Source organism: Engystomops pustulosus, chromosome 11 (assembly GCF_040894005.1).
Source record: "Engystomops pustulosus chromosome 11, aEngPut4.maternal, whole genome shotgun sequence".
Taxonomy (NCBI): Eukaryota; Metazoa; Chordata; class Amphibia; order Anura; family Leptodactylidae; genus Engystomops; species Engystomops pustulosus.
In genome coordinates, this window is record NC_092421.1 from 62,714,389 (window position 1) to 62,735,872 (window position 21,484).

At 45.0% G+C, this 21,484-nt stretch overlaps 1 protein-coding gene across 1 annotated transcript in view; it reads right to left on the reverse strand.

Moving 5' to 3' along the window:
* Nucleotides 1–17,372, reverse strand: part of LOC140106773 (alpha-2-macroglobulin-like) — a 67,231-nt gene extending 49,859 nt beyond the window's left edge. The window contains exons 1-3 of the mRNA XM_072131397.1: nt 17,228–17,372; nt 12,872–13,055; nt 11,612–11,768 (exon numbers count right to left, since the gene is read on the reverse strand). Of these exons, the coding sequence (XP_071987498.1) occupies nt 11,612–11,768; nt 12,872–13,055; nt 17,228–17,301 (415 nt within the window). The 5' untranslated portion in view covers nt 17,302–17,372. The remainder of the gene's footprint in view (nt 1–11,611; nt 11,769–12,871; nt 13,056–17,227) is intronic.
* Between the last annotated feature and the right edge of the window lie 4,112 nt (nt 17,373–21,484).

The following is a 21,484-nucleotide window of genomic DNA, read 5'->3' on the forward strand; positions in this document are numbered from 1 at the left end:
CAGTATAATGGGGAGGGTAGAGTACATACAGGGCACAGTATAATGGGGAGAGTAGAGTACATACAGGGGCACAGTATAATGTGGAGGGTAGAGTACATACAGGGACACAGTGTAATGGGGAGGGTAGAGTACATACAGGGGCACAGTATTATGGGGATGGTAGAGTACATACAGGGGCACAGTATAATGGGGAGGGTAGAGTACATTGAGGGGCCCAGTATAATGGGGAGGGTACAGTACATACAGGGGCACAGTATAATGGAGAGGGTAGAGTACATTCAGGGGCACAGTATAATGGGGAGGGTACAGTACATACAGGGGCACAGTATAATGGGGAGGGTAGAGTACATACAGGGGCACAGTATAATGGGGAGGGTACAGTACATACAGGGGCACAGTATAATGGGGAGGGTAGAGTACATACAGGGGCACAGCATAATGGGGAGGGTAGAGTACATACAGGGACACAGTATAATGGGGAGAGTAGAGTACATACAGGGGCACAGTATAATGGGGAGGGTAGAGTACATACAGGGCACAGTATAATGGGGAGGGTAGAGTACATACAGGGCACAGGATAATGGGGAGAGTAGAGTACATACAGGGGCACAGTATAATGTGGAGGGTAGAGTACATACAGGGACACAGTGTAATGGGGAGGGTAGAGTACATACAGGGGCACAGTATAATGGGGAGGGTAGAGTACATACAGGGGCACAGTATAATGGGGAGGGTAGAGTACATACAGGGCACAGTATAATGGGGAGAGTAGAGTACATACAGGGGCACAGTATAATGGGGAGGGTAGAGTACATACAGGGGCACAGTATAATGGGGAGGGTACAGTACATACAGGGGCACAGTATAATGGGAAGGGTCGAGTACATACAGGGCACAGTATAATGGGGAGGGTAGAGTACATACAGGGCACAGTATAATGTGGAGGGTAGAATACATACAGGGACACATTATAATGGGGAGGGTAGAGTACATAAAGGTCACAGTATAATGGGGAGGGTAGAGTACATACAGGGGCACAGTATAATGGGGAGGGTAGAGTACATACAGGGCACAGTATAATGGGGAGGGTAGAGTACATACAGGGGCACAGTATAATGGGGAGGGTAGAATACATACAGGGCACAGTATAATGGGGAGGGTAGAGTACATACAGGGCACAGTATAATGAGGAGAGTAGAGTACATACAGGGCACAGTATAATGGGGAGTGTAGAGTACATACAGGGACACAGTATAATGGGGAGGGTAGAGTACATACAGGGCACAGTATAATGGGGAGGGTAGAGTACATACAGGGGCACAGTATAATGGGGAGGGTAGAGTACATACAGGGCACAGTATAATGGGGAGGGTAGAGTACATACAGGGCACAGGATAATGGGGAGAGTAGAGTACATACAGGGGCACAGTATAATGTGGAGGGTAGAGTACATACAGGGACACAGTGTAATGGGGAGGGTAGAGTACATACAGGGGCACAGTATAATGGGGAGGGTAGAGTACATACAGGGGCACAGTATAATGGGGAGGGTAGAGTACATACAGGGCACAGTATAATGGGGAGAGTAGAGTACATACAGGGGCACAGTATAATGGGGAGGGTAGAGTACATACAGGGGCACAGTATAATGGGGAGGGTACAGTACATACAGGGGCACAGTATAATGGGAAGGGTCGAGTACATACAGGGCACAGTATAATGGGGAGGGTAGAGTACATACAGGGCACAGTATAATGTGGAGGGTAGAATACATACAGGGACACATTATAATGGGGAGGGTAGAGTACATAAAGGTCACAGTATAATGGGGAGGGTAGAGTACATACAGGGGCACAGTATAATGGGGAGGGTAGAGTACATACAGGGCACAGTATAATGGGGAGGGTAGAGTACATACAGGGGCACAGTATAATGGGGAGGGTAGAATACATACAGGGCACAGTATAATGGGGAGGGTAGAGTACATACAGGGCACAGTATAATGAGGAGGGTAGAGTACATACAGGGCACAGTATAATGGGGAGTGTAGAGTACATACAGGGACACAGTATAATGGGGAGGGTAGAGTACATACAGGGCACAGTATAATGGGGAGGGTAGAGTACATACAGGGCACAGTATAATGGGGAGGGTAGAGTACATACAGGGGCACAGTATAATGGGGAGGGTAGAGTACATACAGGGACACAGTATAATGGGGAGGGTAGAGTACATACAGGGCACAGTATAATGGGGAGGGTAGAGTACATACAGGGGCACAGTATAATGGGGAGGGTAAAGTACATACAGGGGCACAGTATAATGGGGAGGGTAGAGTACATAAAGGGGCACAGTATAATGGGGAGGGTAGAGTACATACAGGGGCACAGTATAATGGGGAGGGTAGAGTACATACAGGGGCACAGTATAATGGGGAGGGTACAGTACATACAGGGGCACAGTATAATGGGGAGGGTAGAGTACTTACAGGGGCACAGTATAATGTGGAGGGTAGAGTACATACAGGGGCACACTATAATGGGGAGGGTAGAGTACATACAGGGGCACAGTATAATGGGGAGGGTAGAGTACATACAGGGCACAGTATAATGGGGAGGGTAGAGTACATACAGGGGCACAGTATAATGGGGAGGGTAGAGTACATACAGGGCACAGTATAATGGGGAGGGTAGAGTACATACAGGGGCACAGTATAATGGGGAGGGTAGAGTACATACAGGGCACAGTATAATGGGGAGAGTAGAGTACATACAGGGGCACAGTATAATGTGGAGGGTAGAGTACATACAGGGACACAGTGTAATGGGGAGGGTAGAGTACATACAGGGGCACAGTATTATGGGGATGGTAGAGTACATACAGGGGCACAGTATAATGGGGAGGGTAGAGTACATTGAGGGGCCCAGTATAATGGGGAGGGTACAGTACATACAGGGGCACAGTATAATGGAGAGGGTAGAGTACATTCAGGGGCACAGTATAATGGGGAGGGTACAGTACATACAGGGGCACAGTATAATGGGGAGGGTAGAGTACATACAGGGGCACAGTATAATGGGGAGGGTACAGTACATACAGGGGCACAGTATAATGGGGAGGGTAGAGTACATACAGGGGCACAGCATAATGGGGAGGGTAGAGTACATACAGGGCACAGTATAATGGGGAGGGTAGAGTACATACAGGGACACAGTATAATGGGGAGGGTAGAGTACATACAGGGCACAGTATAATGGGGAGGGTAGAGTACATACAGGGACACAGTATAATGGGGAGGGTAGAGTACATACAGGGCACAGTATAATGGGGAGGGTAGAGTACATAGAGGGGCACAGTATAATGGGGAGGGTAGAGTACATACAGGGGCACAGTATAATGGGGAGGGTAGAGTACATACAGGGACACAGTATAATGGGGAGGGTAGAGTACATACAGGGACACAGTATAATGGGGAGAGTAGAGTACATACAGGGGCACAGTATAATGGGGAGGGTAGAGTACATACAGGGCACAGTATAATGGGGAGGGTAGAGTACATACAGGGCACAGGATAATGGGGAGAGTAGAGTACATACAGGGGCACAGTATAATGTGGAGGGTAGAGTACATACAGGGACACAGTGTAATGGGGAGGGTAGAGTACATACAGGGGCACAGTATAATGGGGAGGGTAGAGTACATACAGGGGCACAGTATAATGGGGAGGGTAGAGTACATACAGGGCACAGTATAATGGGGAGAGTAGAGTACATACAGGGGCACAGTATAATGGGGAGGGTAGAGTACATACAGGGGCACAGTATAATGGGGAGGGTACAGTACATACAGGGGCACAGTATAATGGGAAGGGTCGAGTACATACAGGGCACAGTATAATGGGGAGGGTAGAGTACATACAGGGCACAGTATAATGTGGAGGGTAGAATACATACAGGGACACATTATAATGGGGAGGGTAGAGTACATAAAGGTCACAGTATAATGGGGAGGGTAGAGTACATACAGGGGCACAGTATAATGGGGAGGGTAGAGTACATACAGGGCACAGTATAATGGGGAGGGTAGAGTACATACAGGGGCACAGTATAATGGGGAGGGTAGAATACATACAGGGCACAGTATAATGGGGAGGGTAGAGTACATACAGGGCACAGTATAATGAGGAGGGTAGAGTACATACAGGGCACAGTATAATGGGGAGTGTAGAGTACATACAGGGACACAGTATAATGGGGAGGGTAGAGTACATACAGGGCACAGTATAATGGGGAGGGTAGAGTACATACAGGGCACAGTATAATGGGGAGGGTAGAGTACATACAGGGGCACAGTATAATGGGGAGGGTAGAGTACATACAGGGACACAGTATAATGGGGAGGGTAGAGTACATACAGGGCACAGTATAATGGGGAGGGTAGAGTACATACAGGGGCACAGTATAATGGGGATGGTAGAGTACATACAGGGGCACAGTATAATGGGGAGGGTAGAATAAATACAGGGCACAGTATAATGGGGAGGGTAGAGTACATACAGGGCACAGTATAATGGGGATGGTAGAGTACATACAGGGCACAGTATAATGGGGAGGGTAGAGTACTTACAGGGGCACAGTATAATGTGGAGTGTAGAGTACATACAGGGGCACAGTATAATGGGGAGGGTAGAGTACATACAGGGCACAGTATAATGGGGAGGGTAGAGTATATACAGGGCACAGTATAATGGGGAGGGTAGAGAACATACAGGGGCACAGTATAATGGGGAGGGTAGAGTACATACAGGGGCACAGTATAATGGGGATGGTAGAGTACATACAGGGGCACAGTATAATGGGGAGGGTAGAATACATACAGGGCACAGTATAATGGGGAGGGTAGAGTACATACAGGGCACAGTATAATGGGGAGGGTAGAGTACATACAGGGGCACAGTATAATGGGGAGGGTAGAGTACATACAGGGGCACAGTATAATGGGGAGGGTACAGTACATACAGGGGCACAGTATAATGGGGAGGGTAGAGTACATACAGGGGCACAGTATAATGGGGAGGGTACAGTACATACAGGGGCACAGTATAATGGGGAGGGTAGAGTACATACAGGGCACAGTATAATGGGGAGGGTAGAGTACATACAGGGGCACAGTGTAATGGGGAGGGTAGAGTACATACAGGGGCACAGTATAATGGGGAGGGTACAGTACATACAGGGGCACAGTATAATGGGGAGGGTAGAGTACATACAGGGCACAGTATAATGGGGATGGTAGAGTACATACAGGGCACAGTATAATGAGGAGGGTAGAATACATACAGGGACACAGTATAATGGGGAGGGTAGAGTACATACAGGGCACAGTATAATGGGGAGGGTAGAGTACATACAGGGGCACAGTATAATGGGGATGGTAGAGTACATACAGGGGCACAGTATAATGGGGAGGGTAGAGTACATACAGGGGCACAGTATAATGGGGAGGGTAGAGTACATACAGGGGCACAGTATAATGGGGAGGGTACAGTACATACAGGGGCACAGTATAATGGGGAGGGTAGAGTACATACAGGGCACAGTATAATGGGGAGGGTAGAGTACATACAGGGGCACAGTGTAATGGGGAGGGTAGAGTACATACAGGGGCACAGTATAATGGGGAGGGTACAGTACATACAGGGGCACAGTATAATGGGGAGGGTAGAGTACATACAGGGCACAGTATAATGGGGATGGTAGAGTACATACAGGGCACAGTATAATGAGGAGGGTAGAATACATACAGGGACACAGTATAATGGGGAGGGTAGAGTACATACAGGGCACAGTATAATGGGGAGGGTAGAGTACATACAGGGGCACAGTATAATGGGGATGGTAGAGTACATACAGGGGCACAGTATAATGGGGAGGGTAGAGTACATACAGGGGCACAGTATAATGGGGAGGGTAGAGTACATACAGGGGCACAGTATAATGGGGAGGGTAGAGTACATACAGGGGCACAGTATAATGGGGAGGGTAGAGTACATACAGGGCACAGTATAATGGGGATGGTAGAGTACATACAGGGCACAGTATAATGGGGAGGGTAGAGTACTTACAGGGGCACAGTATAATGTGGAGGGTAGAGTACATACAGGGGCACAGTATAATGGGGAGGGTACAGTACATACAGGGGCACAGTATAATGGGGAGGGTAGAGTACATACAGGGCACAGTATAATGGGGAGGGTAGAGTACATACAGGGGCACAGTGTAATGGGGAGGGTAGAGTACATACAGGGGCACAGTATAATGGGGAGGGTACAGTACATACAGGGGCACAGTATAATGGGGAGGGTAGAGTACATACAGGGGCACAGTATAATGGGGAGGGTACAGTACATACAGGGGCACAGTATAATGGGGAGGGTAGAGTACATACAGGGGCACAGTATAATGGGGAGGGTAGAGTACATACAGGGGCACAGTATAATGGGGAGGGTAGAGTACATACAGGGCACAGTATAATGGGGATGGTAGAGTACATACAGGGCACAGTATAATGGGGAGGGTAGAGTACTTACAGGGGCACAGTATAATGTGGAGGGTAGAGTACATACAGGGGCACAGTATAATGGGGAGGGTAGAGTACATACAGGGGCACAGTATAATGGGGAGGGTAGAGTACATACAGGGGCACAGTATAATGGGGAGGGTAGAGTACTTACAGGGGCACAGTATAATGTGGAGGGTAGAGTACATACAGGGGCACAGTATAATGGGGAGGGTAGAGTACATACAGGGGCACAGTATAATGTGGAGGGTAGAGTACATACAGGGGCACAGTATAATGGGGAGGGTAGAGTACATACAGGGCACAGTATAATGGGGATGGTAGAGTACATACAGGGGCACAGTATAATGGGGAGGGTAGAGTACATACAGGGCACAGTATAATGGGGAGGGTAGAGTACATACAGGGACACAGTATAATGGGGAGGGTAGAGTACATACAGGGGCACAGTATAATGGGGAGGGTACAGTACATACAGGGGCACAGTATAATGTGGAGGGTAGAGTACATACAGGGGCACAGTATAATGGGGAGGGTAGAGTACATACAGGGCACAGTATAATGGGGAGGGTAGAGTACATACAGGGGCACAGTATAATGGGGAGGGTAGAGTACATACAGGGGCACAGTATAATGGGGAGGGTAGAGTACATACAGGGCACAGTATAATGAGGAGGTTAGAGTACATACAGGGGCACTGTATACCGGGAAGGGTGTTACATGGTCCACAAACACAACTTTGCTTATTTCAATGTTATACAATAAAATCAATAGTGCGGCTTGGAGTAATTTCCCGTTAAACTGTTATTTATCAGTCTCGTTATCTGTATCTCCTCGAGGACAAGGACATTTGCTAAATTTCTCTTTTCTCCTCCCATTGTTTAGATGTAATAGTAATAGTTAAACAGTAAAAAATTTTATTTAAATTCAATTTGTTACATTTATTAGACGTTTACGGCAATTATAATTTTAATGGGAATTTTTACCAACATTTTCAAAAATACAGCGAGTGACAAGTAGAGCCCTAGTAACTATCTGACACCTTCTTTTTGCTAAAAATTGTTTTTCTCACATCTCCATAAATCAACTTTAACTTTTGATACCTTGTATCAGAGGGCACATGTCATGCACGACTGCCCCCCCCATCTACTCCTCCCCACGCCTCTTTTCAGCACATCATGTGACAAGGGTGTTGTCATCTCAGGTCCTTTACCCAGTTACATTTGCAACATCTATTCCATGTATGTATCTGATCCCATAAAATCTCGGCATGCCTTTTAGGAGAATGGGGAGACGTAGAAGTCTGTGGAGGCATGCTGTGATTTCATGTGATCAGATACATACAAGGAGTAGATGTTGTGAATGTAACAGGACCTTAGATGACATCTCTCTGGTCTCAAGACATGAAGTGAACAATGATGTAACAGAGCGCTCCCTAAACTTTCCACATAACAGAATATCCTAGCAGTTAGACCTGTCAATCAGGAACAAGGAGGCGGGGCAATGCAGTAACCACCCTTTGGACTCATTGGACTTGCATCAGATGATTTGCATATAAATTTACAAACTGATTTATTAACATTGCAGCCATGGAAAAGAACCATTTAGGAATAAGGGCAATGCTTTTTAACCATAGTTTTTAATGATTGTATTTTTGTTGGGTGGGTTAATTTGGATGCAGGTTGAGAATTGCTATCAAAAATCTACAGCAATTCCGGGCAAAGAAGAAAGTAGCAAAAATGCCTGGTTTCTGTCTCAGGGAGAAAGTCCAACTTTACATTGTCGTATCTAAAGCAATCATTAATATTCTACAGATCATACGGAAGGTTTTCCACAGCCACCATTCTGTTTTATAAGGTTTTTTTAGTAATTGGTTGATGCCAATTGGCCCATTGTGTGGGGAAATTGCTTATTGACCACAAATGGATAAACATGAAGTTTTTTCTTTCTTTTTTTTTCTTTTTTCTTACAGTGGATGGTAGAACAGCATCTATTTTCCTTTTTTTTGTATAAAAAGTTACTGCTGAGACCAGTGGATACAGCATTGACCCATTCTCCAATGGCAAGTCATAGCACAACCCAATCACAGGAGCGAGTAGGGGACTGTCAGGGAGGGCGCACACAGTAAATCGGAAGCTTCACGTCGTTAAGATTGGGTTAAACATTTGCAACACCCTCGCCGATGCAATGGCGAGGGAGTGTTTGCGAATACGTCCCACCTGCATGTAATCACATCACACTACATGGTCCTTATAGGACATAGGGGATATTGCAGTGGTGAGTCCTGCCTGGCAAGGCAGAAGTTAATCTGTGCATGATGTAAGATTCTATCATCCAATGTCTTGTGTTACATCCTGTCCTCTGTAAGCTGAGATGTGATTGGAGGAGCAGCCACCACCTGACCAAAGGGAAGTAATAAAAACCCCTGGCCAGGAATGTTCTGGAGATTATTCTAGTATGTCTTTCTAGGGTCTCAGATCTGAGAGAAGTCTCTCTCAAGAGATTCTAGTGTAGGAGAATCCTAGAGATTCAGTGAGTGAGTGAGCAATCTCTGTCTAGCCCATACCAGAGCAGGAAGAGCCTAGCCCCTGCCTCTGAAGAGTGGAGCAAGAAGACTAGAGTTAGTATAGTGAGGAAAGGGGTATCATCTTACCTTTAAAGGTGATACCTGAAGCCCTACAGGACAAGCTGAAGCTTCCTACCAGGACACAGCTACCTCCCAGCCTGCCCTCTACATCCAGGCTGGTGAACTATCTCCTGAGGCTCCCTCCAAAAGCATCTCAGCACTCCATCTACCTGTTAAAGGCACGTTGCTGCGGTTCCTGTCGGTTCAAATAAAGAACTGTAAGTTGTTTTCTTCAACTTCTGTCTCCGTCTGGTCCCTGCTAATACGGCTGCCTTCATCACCGGCACCCTGTCCATCACCCAGAGACTCACACTCGGGACATTAAGGGGTTGCCCCAGGGAGATCCGCTATAGCAGCCTCTCCCTCTTCATTTCTTGCCAACACCACCCTGCTGGAGACCTGCCAGGCTGTAGGACAGCCCTCCGGTTCCCCCGTACCAAGCACCGTGACAATAGCGTGCTTAGGCCGCAACCGCCAGCCACTCCGGTACCGCGGGCCCCGACTGTCTCCAGGCCTAACCTCAAGGGCTAGGCCCCGGTGGGGGATGTTGCACATTTAATATCTCGGGTCACAGGGCGTTTCGGAGTCATATAAACTCCTTTATCAAGTGAAATTATACTACAGCGTGGGAAATGTAGTCATGTTTCGGAGCTCTGGGACATGACAACATCTCCCACGCTGCAGTCTCATTTCACTTGATAAAGGAGTTTATATGACTCCGAAACGCGCTGTGACCCGAGATATTAAATAAACGTTTCCCCCAATCTTAAAGATTTACTGTGTGCGCCCTCCCTGACGGTCCCCTACGAACTGCAAAAGATTTCAATCCACACCATCCTGGCAACCGCGTCTCTTAAGGCAGCACCTAAAGATGTCCTCACCAGACCCTAAGAAGCGACAATAGCGTTGTGCCTAACTTAGCACAACCAGATTTGGTGAGCCTCTTACCAATCCTTTATTTTGAATATCATCATTTTATACTATAACAATAGTACTCTATGGGGCACATGTATCATTGTATCTGCTTGTCAAATTTTAGCGACTTTTGACGTTTTTGCACCATTTTTTTTGCACCATTTTTGCGACTTTTAACTCTGTTCTGTTTCAATTACGCCTTGTCTGCACCTTTATCATTGTTTTCCAGATGTTCCGTGCGACATTTTGCCGTTTTTGCACCATTTTTGCCCCATTTTTGAGCCATTTTTGGCGCAATTCCGCACCTGGTCCTGGGCAGGTACAAAGGAAGGGGTTTTTTTTCATGGACCTGATTTTAACATGTAAATTGGAATTATTTCACATGCTTTAACTGTTTAACATTTTGCACAGTAACCTCTTTTGTCAAAATCCTTAAATTTGTGCATTTTTTTTTTAAATTGGAAACTTCTAAAGGTGAGGTCAAACGTAGCGGTTTAATTGCGTTTTTAATGCATTTTCAAACTAATTACAACAGCTGAGGAGAGGTGATTTGCCTTATTTCATTACTGTTAACATTTGTGTTTACAAAACGCAATATAAACGCCATGTTAACATTGCGTTTACTATGCGTTTTGTCCATTCAAATGTTAACAGTAATGTAATTAGGAAAATCACCTCTCCTCAGCTGTTGTTATAGGTTTCAAAATGCATTAAAAAATGCAACATGTTAAATCCAAAATTAACAGTAGTGTCCTCTCCTGTATATAACCCCCTCACATGGCTTGTATCCTCTCCTGTATATAACCCCCTCATAAGGCTTGTATCCTCTCCTGTATATAACCCCCTCACATGGCTTGTATCCTCTCCTGTATATAACCCCCTCATGTGGCTTGTATCCTCTCCTGTATATAACCCCCTCACGTGGCTTGTATCCTCTCCTGTATATAACCCCCTCACATGGCTTGTATCCTCTCCTGTATATAACCCCCTCATGTGGCTTGTATCCTCTCCTGTATATAACCCCCTCACGTGGCTTGTGTCCACGTGGATTTGAGACATTTGCAACAAAAAGTCTCAAAAAGAAGCCAAAATTTGCGCCTGCCAGGATAGGAAAAACTGAACATGTTTCACAAGTAAAAAGACAGGATCATACATGAGGTGCAAAAACTAGCCGCCAAAAGTCTCTAAAATTCTCCAGAGAAAGAAAAAACTATGTTACACGTGCCCCTATGTGCGCTATTCCGTCGTTCCTTATCTTTCCATTTTTTTTCAATCACCGGAGCGGCAGGAACCAAGTATCTGTTGAAATTTACAGAGTTTGGAGAAGTTTCCAAGCAATTAGTGTTTGGCATTGGAGCCCTTACAACTTAATGCACAGAGGATGGCAGTGAAAAAAGAAGGGTGGGGGGTTGTCCAAATATGACTGGAAATGGGCAATGTCTCTCTCAGTGACAAATTAAAAATGCCAATTCACAAGTAAAGAGCTCTCACCTTTCTGCCCAGGTTTGTAGATGGGTTTGTCAGATTGGATAAACACTATGTTATCTGTAGGTCTGATAAGGACACTTCTTCTGTGCGTAAACAGTAATGTGTCCCCTTCAACATATAGAGTGATGTGTCCCACACTTGCATGGTCAGAAACAGGTGCCTGAAAGGTAATTAAACATTTTACTATATTATAAGTTAAGAATTAACAAAGAACCTTAGATACATCTTAAAATATGACATGTCCCAGAACTATCTATATAGGTAGAAGAAGCCATCTTTCCATCACTGGGGGGGGGGGGGGGGGGATCGGTTCAGACACCCCTATCTTGGGCTCTATAGTACAGGATAAGTACATCTGGATTGTACTTATTGCTGGCATAAGACCAGAGATACGGGGAGTTAAAATAATTCCAATTTCCATTAAAAAAAAAACTTCCTTTGCACCTGCCCTGGACCAGTGCAGATTTGCGCCTAAAAAGTCGCAAAAACGGCTGTCAGATTTTTGGCATGCAAAAGTCACAATTCCTGGCGCATGACATGGATTTGTGACTGCGTCACCTGCTTGGTTGTTCAGGGCGGGAATGTCTTCACCAGTAAAATTTTCTTTTACCTGCACCAAAATAACTGGCACAGATTATAGCTGTCAGACTGGACCTGGTTTCCATCAACTTTCAGTAAAGTTGGGTGTGCCGATTATTAAAACTTGCGTCCAAGCCGCCAGTCTTAATATAATGGCCCCATTGTTTGATGAAGTTCCAGTTCCCTACTATGTCTTTGGCTGCCCATGACAAGAAAAAAATTATGTGATTTGGAAGATTAAATTATCATCTTTGTAATGACACCAGAATCATGATGCTACGGTTCTATAAATGCTACATTGCGCAAGATATGGGCTGTTTGAAGTCATTCTTCCCCTCCAGCCTCTAAAAGTGATTCATCTCAGGCAACGTAATGTCTCTTTACTGCAATAACACTCAATCCTTCCGTCATGAAGGAGAACAGCGCTTAGAGGTTGTACTTGATTCTTATAGGTTGGACTTGATGGACCTGCGTCTTTTCCAATCTTATACACACTGATGCTATGATCATTTCTGATGCAACCTACAGCAATGGAATCCACTCACAATACTTGTCTGAATGTGGAGTGATTTTCATAGCATTTGCATTGCATGGTGTTGAATGTGATGTTGAAGGTGATTAGTTAACTATACTTTATGATGGCATATCTTGTCCAACCTAATGACTGGGAACCACTGTACTTACTTTAAAAGTGACGCAGCCATCGTCTTCTGGTCCTGTGACTTGTTTCTCCAGTAATGTTATGTGCTGGGCACTGGTCTCCAGGTCCACGGTGACATTGACAGACTCATTGAGATGGGACAACTGCAGGCAGAACTTCTGATCATTATTGGCCTTCAACACTGAAGGAACCAACAACATATATTTCCTGATGATAGAAAATACTAATATTAGGGTTATCAGAAGGATATGATGAGGATTGATTGTAAAAGAGAGTCTTCATGCTTCCCAAGTGCCAGTAGCGTGCCCTTAGAAGTTCAAACAGACCCGTTATGTTATGTGGATGGAGCATGGACGCTCCAGAGAGGATCAGGGAAGGGTTTCAAATGTCTCTGTGAAAGGGAACTGCAAACATTGGGAAGTAATCCAGTAGGGGCTATTATTGGGGGTCACACACCTTTCTTGTCACAAAGTGTAGTGGGGGTGGGCCTCCAGAGCTCAGACTCTCTTTATGGCACACTGAAGTGATACAACACGTTACCGTACTTCCAGCTAGGAGAGGACTGTAAGGTGTGATTCTAGTTGTTGGAACTGGGAATTTTTTTCATTGGTGTGTGAGGACACAAGAGAAATGAAGACATTGGGGGTCATTTACTAAGGGCCCAAATCACGTTTTTACGTCGCTTTACCCAAATTTTACCATTTTGTGAGGATTTTCCCTGAATTGCCCCGGGATTTTGGTGCACGCGATCGGATTGTGGCGCATCGGTACCGGCATGCACACGACAGAAATTGGGGGGCGTGGCCGTCGGAAAACCCGTCGGATTCGGACAAACCGCCATATTTAAAAAAAAAAATGTGTCACTTGACACGAACTTACCTGCACCCGGCCTGGCTTGGAGAACTTCAGTGCACTCTGACGGAATTCAGCGCAGCAGCGACACCTGGTGGACATCGGGGGAACTACCTTAGTGGATCACCGTAAGACCCGAATCCTCCACAGAGAACGCGCCGCTGGATTGTGAATGGACCGGGTAAGTAAATCTGCCCCATTGTGGGGACACTGTGACCTGGTACACACCGCCTGACATGGTTAATGTACACCATGATGTCACTTTTTATCATCACTGGTCCTGCTTATGGAACACATTCTGTACGGTTTGTCAATTTTTTTTAGCGTGGCTAGTAGTATATGAGTAGTAATAACAGATAGTATGACAACTGGTTTGCCGGTAAAAAATGTCTCCCCCGGAGGGCACAGTTCTTGGCAGTTACATATCTTGGCAAATGCACAGAGCTTATAAAACCAAAACAAAGTCCTTTGTGAACAGAACACATTAGGGCAGTGGTTGTGAACCTATGGCACGGGTGCCAGAGGTGGCACTCAGAGCCCTCTATATGGGCACCCTTGCCATCACTCCAGGACAGCTTATGCCAGACAGGACTCAGTGGCCTCTTGCAGTCCGAGGCAGCCCAGGACCCCAGAAGGAAGCTACAATGATAATGCAAACTTCTTCTCCTTCTTTCTACTGTATTGGTGTCCTCAGGTGACTATTCAATTTAAACCTGTGAAAGAGCAGGGAGTAATAAGTTACCACTTTAATTGTAGCACTGGCACATTGTGAAAAATACGTGGGTTTTGGTTGTAGTTCGGGCACTCGGCGTCTAAAAGGTTTGCCATCACTGCATTAGGGGGATTTATAATGCTCTGTAACTAGTTTTTTTTTTTTGTATACAAGTCCTAAAAAATTACAACATCCCCCCCCCCATGCCTCCCACATGTCAGTTTGGCTGCGAGTGATCGATGAGGGCTTTCCTACCCTGGTCCATTTACCACAACTTGCGCCATTTGTTGAAGCACTCAGTGATTATGTGCCCCATATATCAAGGAACTGGGTGCATCATGTGCCAGCGGGGTGCACATCATAACTGGCACACGATGCGCCCAGTCATGATAAATCCCCCACAGTAGAGCAGAGCTATCTAAAAGTTACCAGCTGCCTATGCTTTGTCTCTGACTGTTTCTGGTCCCTGTCAGTGTCCTGGACCATGGCTCATTTAGATATGTGCATGCATGTTTGGGCCAGTTGTACAGAACTGTTGTCGGTCCGTGAAAAAAGGAACAGGGGGCTGTATGAATTTTACGGACTGACCACAGAACAGAGGGCGGGACATATATCACTATGATGCACGGGGTCCCTTCTTACCGGCAAAACAGTATAATCATGATGACAGTTCGGTGCTGCTGTTTCACAGGGAGGATGGGATTCCATCCATTAAATATCTCTATGATGCAAGGAGTCCCGTCCTGAGCACTGTGGTCGAAATCCGCCAACGCAGGGTTAGACCGCGGCCGTATGCCACCAGCCTTACATTGACGCTCAGAGGTCCCTGGAGCTACATCAATGAGGCATTGCCCAGCAAGGGCCTCTTTCCCAGGGGCCATCCAGGTTTCATCTTTCTCCAACTCACTTGTGTTAAGTCATATACATTCGCCCACACTTCCCGAGCAGTGCAGGGGGCACCAGAGTCATGGAGAACCCCCCCATGGTGCCCCCGGCACACTTCATTGTTTTTGATCATTTAGACCTGTCAGGATGCATATGATTTATTTTCACCAGGCAAGAAAGTTCGGAGACAATTCCAAATCATTCCAGAGTGGATGATAAACAACATTTATTGGCAGAGATGTAAAGGGGTTGTTAGGTCACATGACATAATTGGACACGCTTACTAACAACAGTGCAGTGTGTACTATGTGCAGTTGCCTGTGTAGTGTGCGGGTGGCGCCAGATTCAGGATTTATGGCACCCGTTCTTTATGAATCTAGCCCTCCCTTCACTGCTCAGACAGAGTGCACCAATTTTGTTTTGGCACACCTATAACATGGGCCGTGCAACACAATTCTGCCGGACCTTGCATGTTAAATCTGGCGCACGGTCTGACCGAGCACCGGAATGCCCCCAAATTTGTGTCGCATGAAGAATAATGCAGCCGCACGTCACACAAATGTGGTCCGGACACTTCTTAAATACCTGTGCAAGTAGTTTGCGCAAAAAAGAACGTGAAAAGTCCACCAGAAAACTGCCGCATGCCCCTTAGTAAATTTGCCCCAGTGTGACCTGAAGACGTAGTTAATCTTACCCAATAACATTTTGTCTTAATGCCATTTATATTTTACTTGTTGTCACATATTGTAGAAGCATCGCTGAACCCAATTGAAAAGCGCAGTCAAACAAAGCCAAGCAAAAGGTCACAAACTCAGGTTCAAAGAAGGTAAAGAGGCAGGGTCAGGGTCAATGGTTCAGAAACAAAAGTCCCGAGAGTAGCTAAGGTGCAAGATCAATCAATCACAGAGAGGTGGTGATAGGAACAAGGTTAAAGGAACAATCCAGGCACAGCTGATTCATTGAATTATACCTTGTGCAGGACCTGGGGGGAGGAGCAGGACTCCAGGTCCTAGTAAGCTGCTAGGAATACAATGAAAAGGAGTCTTGCTCCTCCCTCCAGACCCTGCATCATGTAGTTTTCAATAAATAAGCTTTGACTGGAGTGTTCTTTTAATATTGGTGTCCTATTAGGTGTCATGTGACGTAGTGCCGCTATCTGACCACAGGAATGTAGTAACATGTGTTAGCCACATAAGTCATTTACTTACGATTTCCACATCTTAAAGGAAAAGTCCATCTTCACAATTTTCTTTTAATTGTTACAGTACAGACGGTCCCCTACTTAAGAATATTTGACTTACAGAAGACCCCTAGTTACAAACAGACCTCTAAATGTAGGTAATTTTCTGTACTTTACATCTTTAACAGTTATCAATGGTTTCTGGGATTAAGATTTATTGTTAATCCTGGTTCTTATGACAACCCAAAAGTTTTACATTTCCGATTGTCACAGAGACCAAAAAACATTTGTTTGGAATTACAGTTATAAAATATACAGTTCCGACTTAGGTTCTGTAGGTTTGTTCTTAAGTTGACTTTGTATGTAAGTCGGAACTGTATATTTTATAATTGTAACTCCAAAGTCAACTTAAGAACAAACCTACAGACTCTATCTTGTACGTAACCCGGGGACTGCCTGTACTCGATAAAAAGCATTTGAAAAAAATTCCATTTAAAAATGTTGCGTCTCTGCGGTAGAAAATGATAGATGTGGCCCAATGCTGCCGTAAAGTTGTCACGTTATTCACAAAGAGGAGAAAAACAGGTCGCCTTTCAAGCACAATCTACTATGGAATTAGTTCACAAACTACATAAAAATAAAAACTACAATGATTATATATATATGAGTATATTGATGCTACAAGGAGCAGAAAATAATAGAAATTGCATATTCAATAATAGAGAATAAGATAAAAGAGGTTTTACTTACGGGTCGGATACTGTAAATTCTCCTCCATGGATGAAGCTGAGGAGCAGGCACAGTGCGAGAGCTGATGTCCCCATGCTGCTGGCCAGATATGACACTGAAGAGGATGAGCGCTGGGGGGAGACGGCTTTATACAGCCGAGCCGGTGTACTGCCCCCTGCCCCCTGCCTACACACATTACACTGACCCTTGCACAAGGCTCGCTCTATTGGGGATGAAGCTGTTTACCTTACTTTGTGTCTGATGACTAAACTTTACTTGGCCTTTTGCCCAAGTGGACACTGGATTTCTAGATGAGAATTTTATGGAAATTGCAGAAAATTCAGAGGGGAAACATTCTAAACATCAGTGGCAGGGCCCCATAGCAGACGTCTGAATGCCCCCCCCCCCCTACCCCCAGAAAATATACATATTTTTATACTCTAACACACATTTATGCGCCATATATACCTCTATACACACATCTGTCCTAGTAGCTGCTGACCACATGGGGGAAGTACACGGCAGGAATTAGAGATGAGAGGTCCCTAGTCCTGTTGTTCTGCTATCCCCTCCATCTCCCTGACATTTCTTATCTGAGCTGCTGATTCATGCTGTATACTTTAGAAGATGTGCACTGTTATATATACTATGCTGTACAATGTGCACTGTTATATATACTATGCTGTACAATGTGCACTGTTATATACACTATGCTGTACAATGTGCACTGTTATATATACTATGCTGTACAATGTGTACTATTATATACACTATGCTGTACAATGTGTACTGTTATATACACTATTCTGTACAATGTGTACTGTTATATACACTATGCTGTACAATGTGCACTGTTATATATACTATGCTGTACAATGTGCACTGTTATATATACTATGCTGTACAATGTGTACTATTATATACACTATGCTGTACAATGTGCACTGTTATATACACTATGCTGTACAATGTGCACTGTTATATACACTATGCTGTACAATGTGCACTGTTATATACACTATTCTGTACAATGTGTACTGTTATATACACTATGCTGTACAATGTGCACTGTTATATATACTATGCTGTACAATGTGCACTGTTATATATACTATGCTGTACAATGTGCACTGTTATATACACTATGCTGTACAATGTGCACTGTTATATATACTATGCTGTACAATGTGCACTGTTATATACACTATGCTGTACAATGTGCACTGTTATATACACTATGCTGTACAATGTGCACTGTTATATATACTATGCTGTACAATGTGTACTATTATATACACTATGCTGTACAATGTGTACTGTTATATACACTATTCTGTACAATGTGTACTGTTATATACACTATGCTGTACAATGTGCACTGTTATATACACTATGCTGTACAATGTGCACTGTTATATACACTATGCTGTACAATGTGCACTGTTATATACACTATGCTGTACAATGTGCACTGTTATATATACTATGCTGTACAATGTGCACTGTTATATACACTATGCTGTACAATGTGCACTGTTATATATACTATACTGTACAATGTGCACTGTTATATACACTATGCTGTACAATGTGCACTGTTATATACACTATGCTGTACAATGTGCACTGTTATATATACTATGCTGTACAATGTGCACTGTTATATACACTATGCTGTACAATCTGCACTGTTATATACACTATGCTGTACAATGTGCACTGTTATATATACTATACTGTACAATGTGCACTGTTATATACACTATGCTGTACAATGTGCACTGTTATATACACTATGCTGTACAATGTGCACTGTTATATATACTATGCTGTACAATGTGCACTGTTATATACACTATGCTGTACAATCTGCACTGTTATATACACTATGCTGTACAATGTGCACTGTTATATACACTATGCTGTACAATGTGTACTGTTATATACACTATGCTGTACAATGTGCACTGTTATATACACTATGCTGTACAATGTGTACTGTTATATACACTATGCTGTACAATCTGCACTGTTATATACACTATGCTGTACAATGTGCACTGTTATATATACTATACTGTACAATGTGCACTGTTATATACACTATGCTGTACAATGTGCACTGTTATATACACTATGCTGTACAATGTGCACTGTTATATATACTATGCTGTACAATGTGCACTGTTATATACACTATGCTGTACAATCTGCACTGTTATATACACTATGCTGTACAATGTGCACTGTTATATACACTATGCTGTACTACTGTCTACTCCCCAGACAGCCCCAGGCCTCTGGCCTACTCCCCAGGCAGCCCCAGCCCCCCCCTCCTGTCACATACCCCCCACCCACACAGCAGACCACCAGCCTGGGTCCCGGCGCCCTCCCTCCCTCCCCCCTTCCCCTCCATGCCCCCCGGCCCAGCCAACACCACAGCCCTGGATCCCTGGGCAGCTCCACTTCCCTCCTCCTCTCCTATTCCCCCGAGTCCTCTCTGCATACCCTTGATGCGGTAGAGACCTCTATGCCCACGGTGCACCACAGAGACTGGAGCCACAGATCCCCGTCCAACGAGCAGCAACGGCACAGCAGAATGGTCTCAGAGGCCATACCGCAGGCGGGCTGCAGATACTGGCTCTGAGCTCCTCTCACCAGACCGCAGCCGCCATCATCATCATCATCACGGTGGACGCCGCGGACACTACAGCAGCCCATCGTCACCGGGTTCCAGTGGCCGCGAGGTGGCGCACTCACACGCCCGCACCCGTCACTGATACTCCCGACAGCGCCGCAGAGACTCCCCTCACCGCCTGACCAAGCGCTCCAGGCGGACATCAGAGCATCCAGCAACTCACCAGGAATCCGAAAACAGATCCTCAGCTCATCTACAGCCACCGCAGTCCCAGAGGTCATCCCGTCATGGCAGCCAAGGCTCTCAAGCTCCACCTCGCAGCTCTGACATCATCAAGAAACCACCTCAACGCATCACTTCAGCTTCCGAACATCACCAACCATCTGAACAGGACAAAGCACAGTCTTCTCATCAGGACACGTCAGCTCCACCAGCGAAGACTTCATCCGGTGAGTTCAGTGGCCTCCCCTCGTGGTCGGCCATTACCTCATCACACAAGAACACAGAGGTCATCACGCCTATTATCTCATCACACAAGAACACAGGGGTCATCACGCAAGAACAGAGGTCATCACGTCCATTAGATCACTACTCACACAATTAGAAGGCAGTCAGGATACACCTGTGGGCTTAGGGAAGTTGGCTAACGCAGGACAGGGTAACACATTTAGGGACACCATGTTCTGCAGAGTAGCTCCCCTAGGTACTTATGTTCCCGAAGAGACGAAAGAGAAGATTAGAAATGGCAGTATATTGTCATGTGGTCGCTCCTTAATGTCGACCACGTTACGGTGTATAAGGAACGATCCTATGAGAGGGGGTCAGAGTAGAAGATGAGGGTGTCCACGTCTTTCCATAATTACGCAAAATACTCCTGCCTCAGCCCCGGACCTATTTGTATGGTAACACATTTAGGGATCGCAGCCCCGGGACTGCGCGATCCTCCTTCCAGGAGCCAGGTCCGTGCCTTCTGGCAGGACCTGGCTGTAACACACTGAGCATGTGCAGGGTAATACATGTATTACACTGTGTAAGGTGAAGAATGGCTTGAACGGGCGATCAGTGGATTGCTTGATCAAGCTTACCGGTAAAAGAAAAAAAAAAAAAAGTTAAAAGCATTTAATAAAAACATTTTTTAATAATAAGAATTAAAGTTAAAGTCCACTAAACACAAACATTCCCTATACACATAAAAAAAAAAAAAAAAAAAAGTTATGTGCGACAAAATGGTATCAATTGAAAAGATAACTCAACACTATCAACGTAATCGTAGTGACCTTTTGAATAAAGATAATATAGTATTTTTAGTGTACGATGTACGACCCCCAAAAAATACAAAAAGGAAGGAAACCAAAATTGACATTCAAGAGTTAATAAAATCTCATCAATAAGCTAATGACCCACTAAAATTAAGTATTTGTAAAGTGCATCTCATGTCGCAGAAAATAAGCCCTTATATGTCCAAATTGCCAAAAAAATAAAGATTGTATAGCCAATAAAAATTGACAATGCATAATCTGCTCTGAATGGCGCAGCTCCCTTCGATGCCCTGGCTTGTGCCCATACAGCAGGTTACCACCACATATGGGGTATTATTATATGCGGGACAGATTGGGGATCAAATTTTGTGGAGCGTTTTT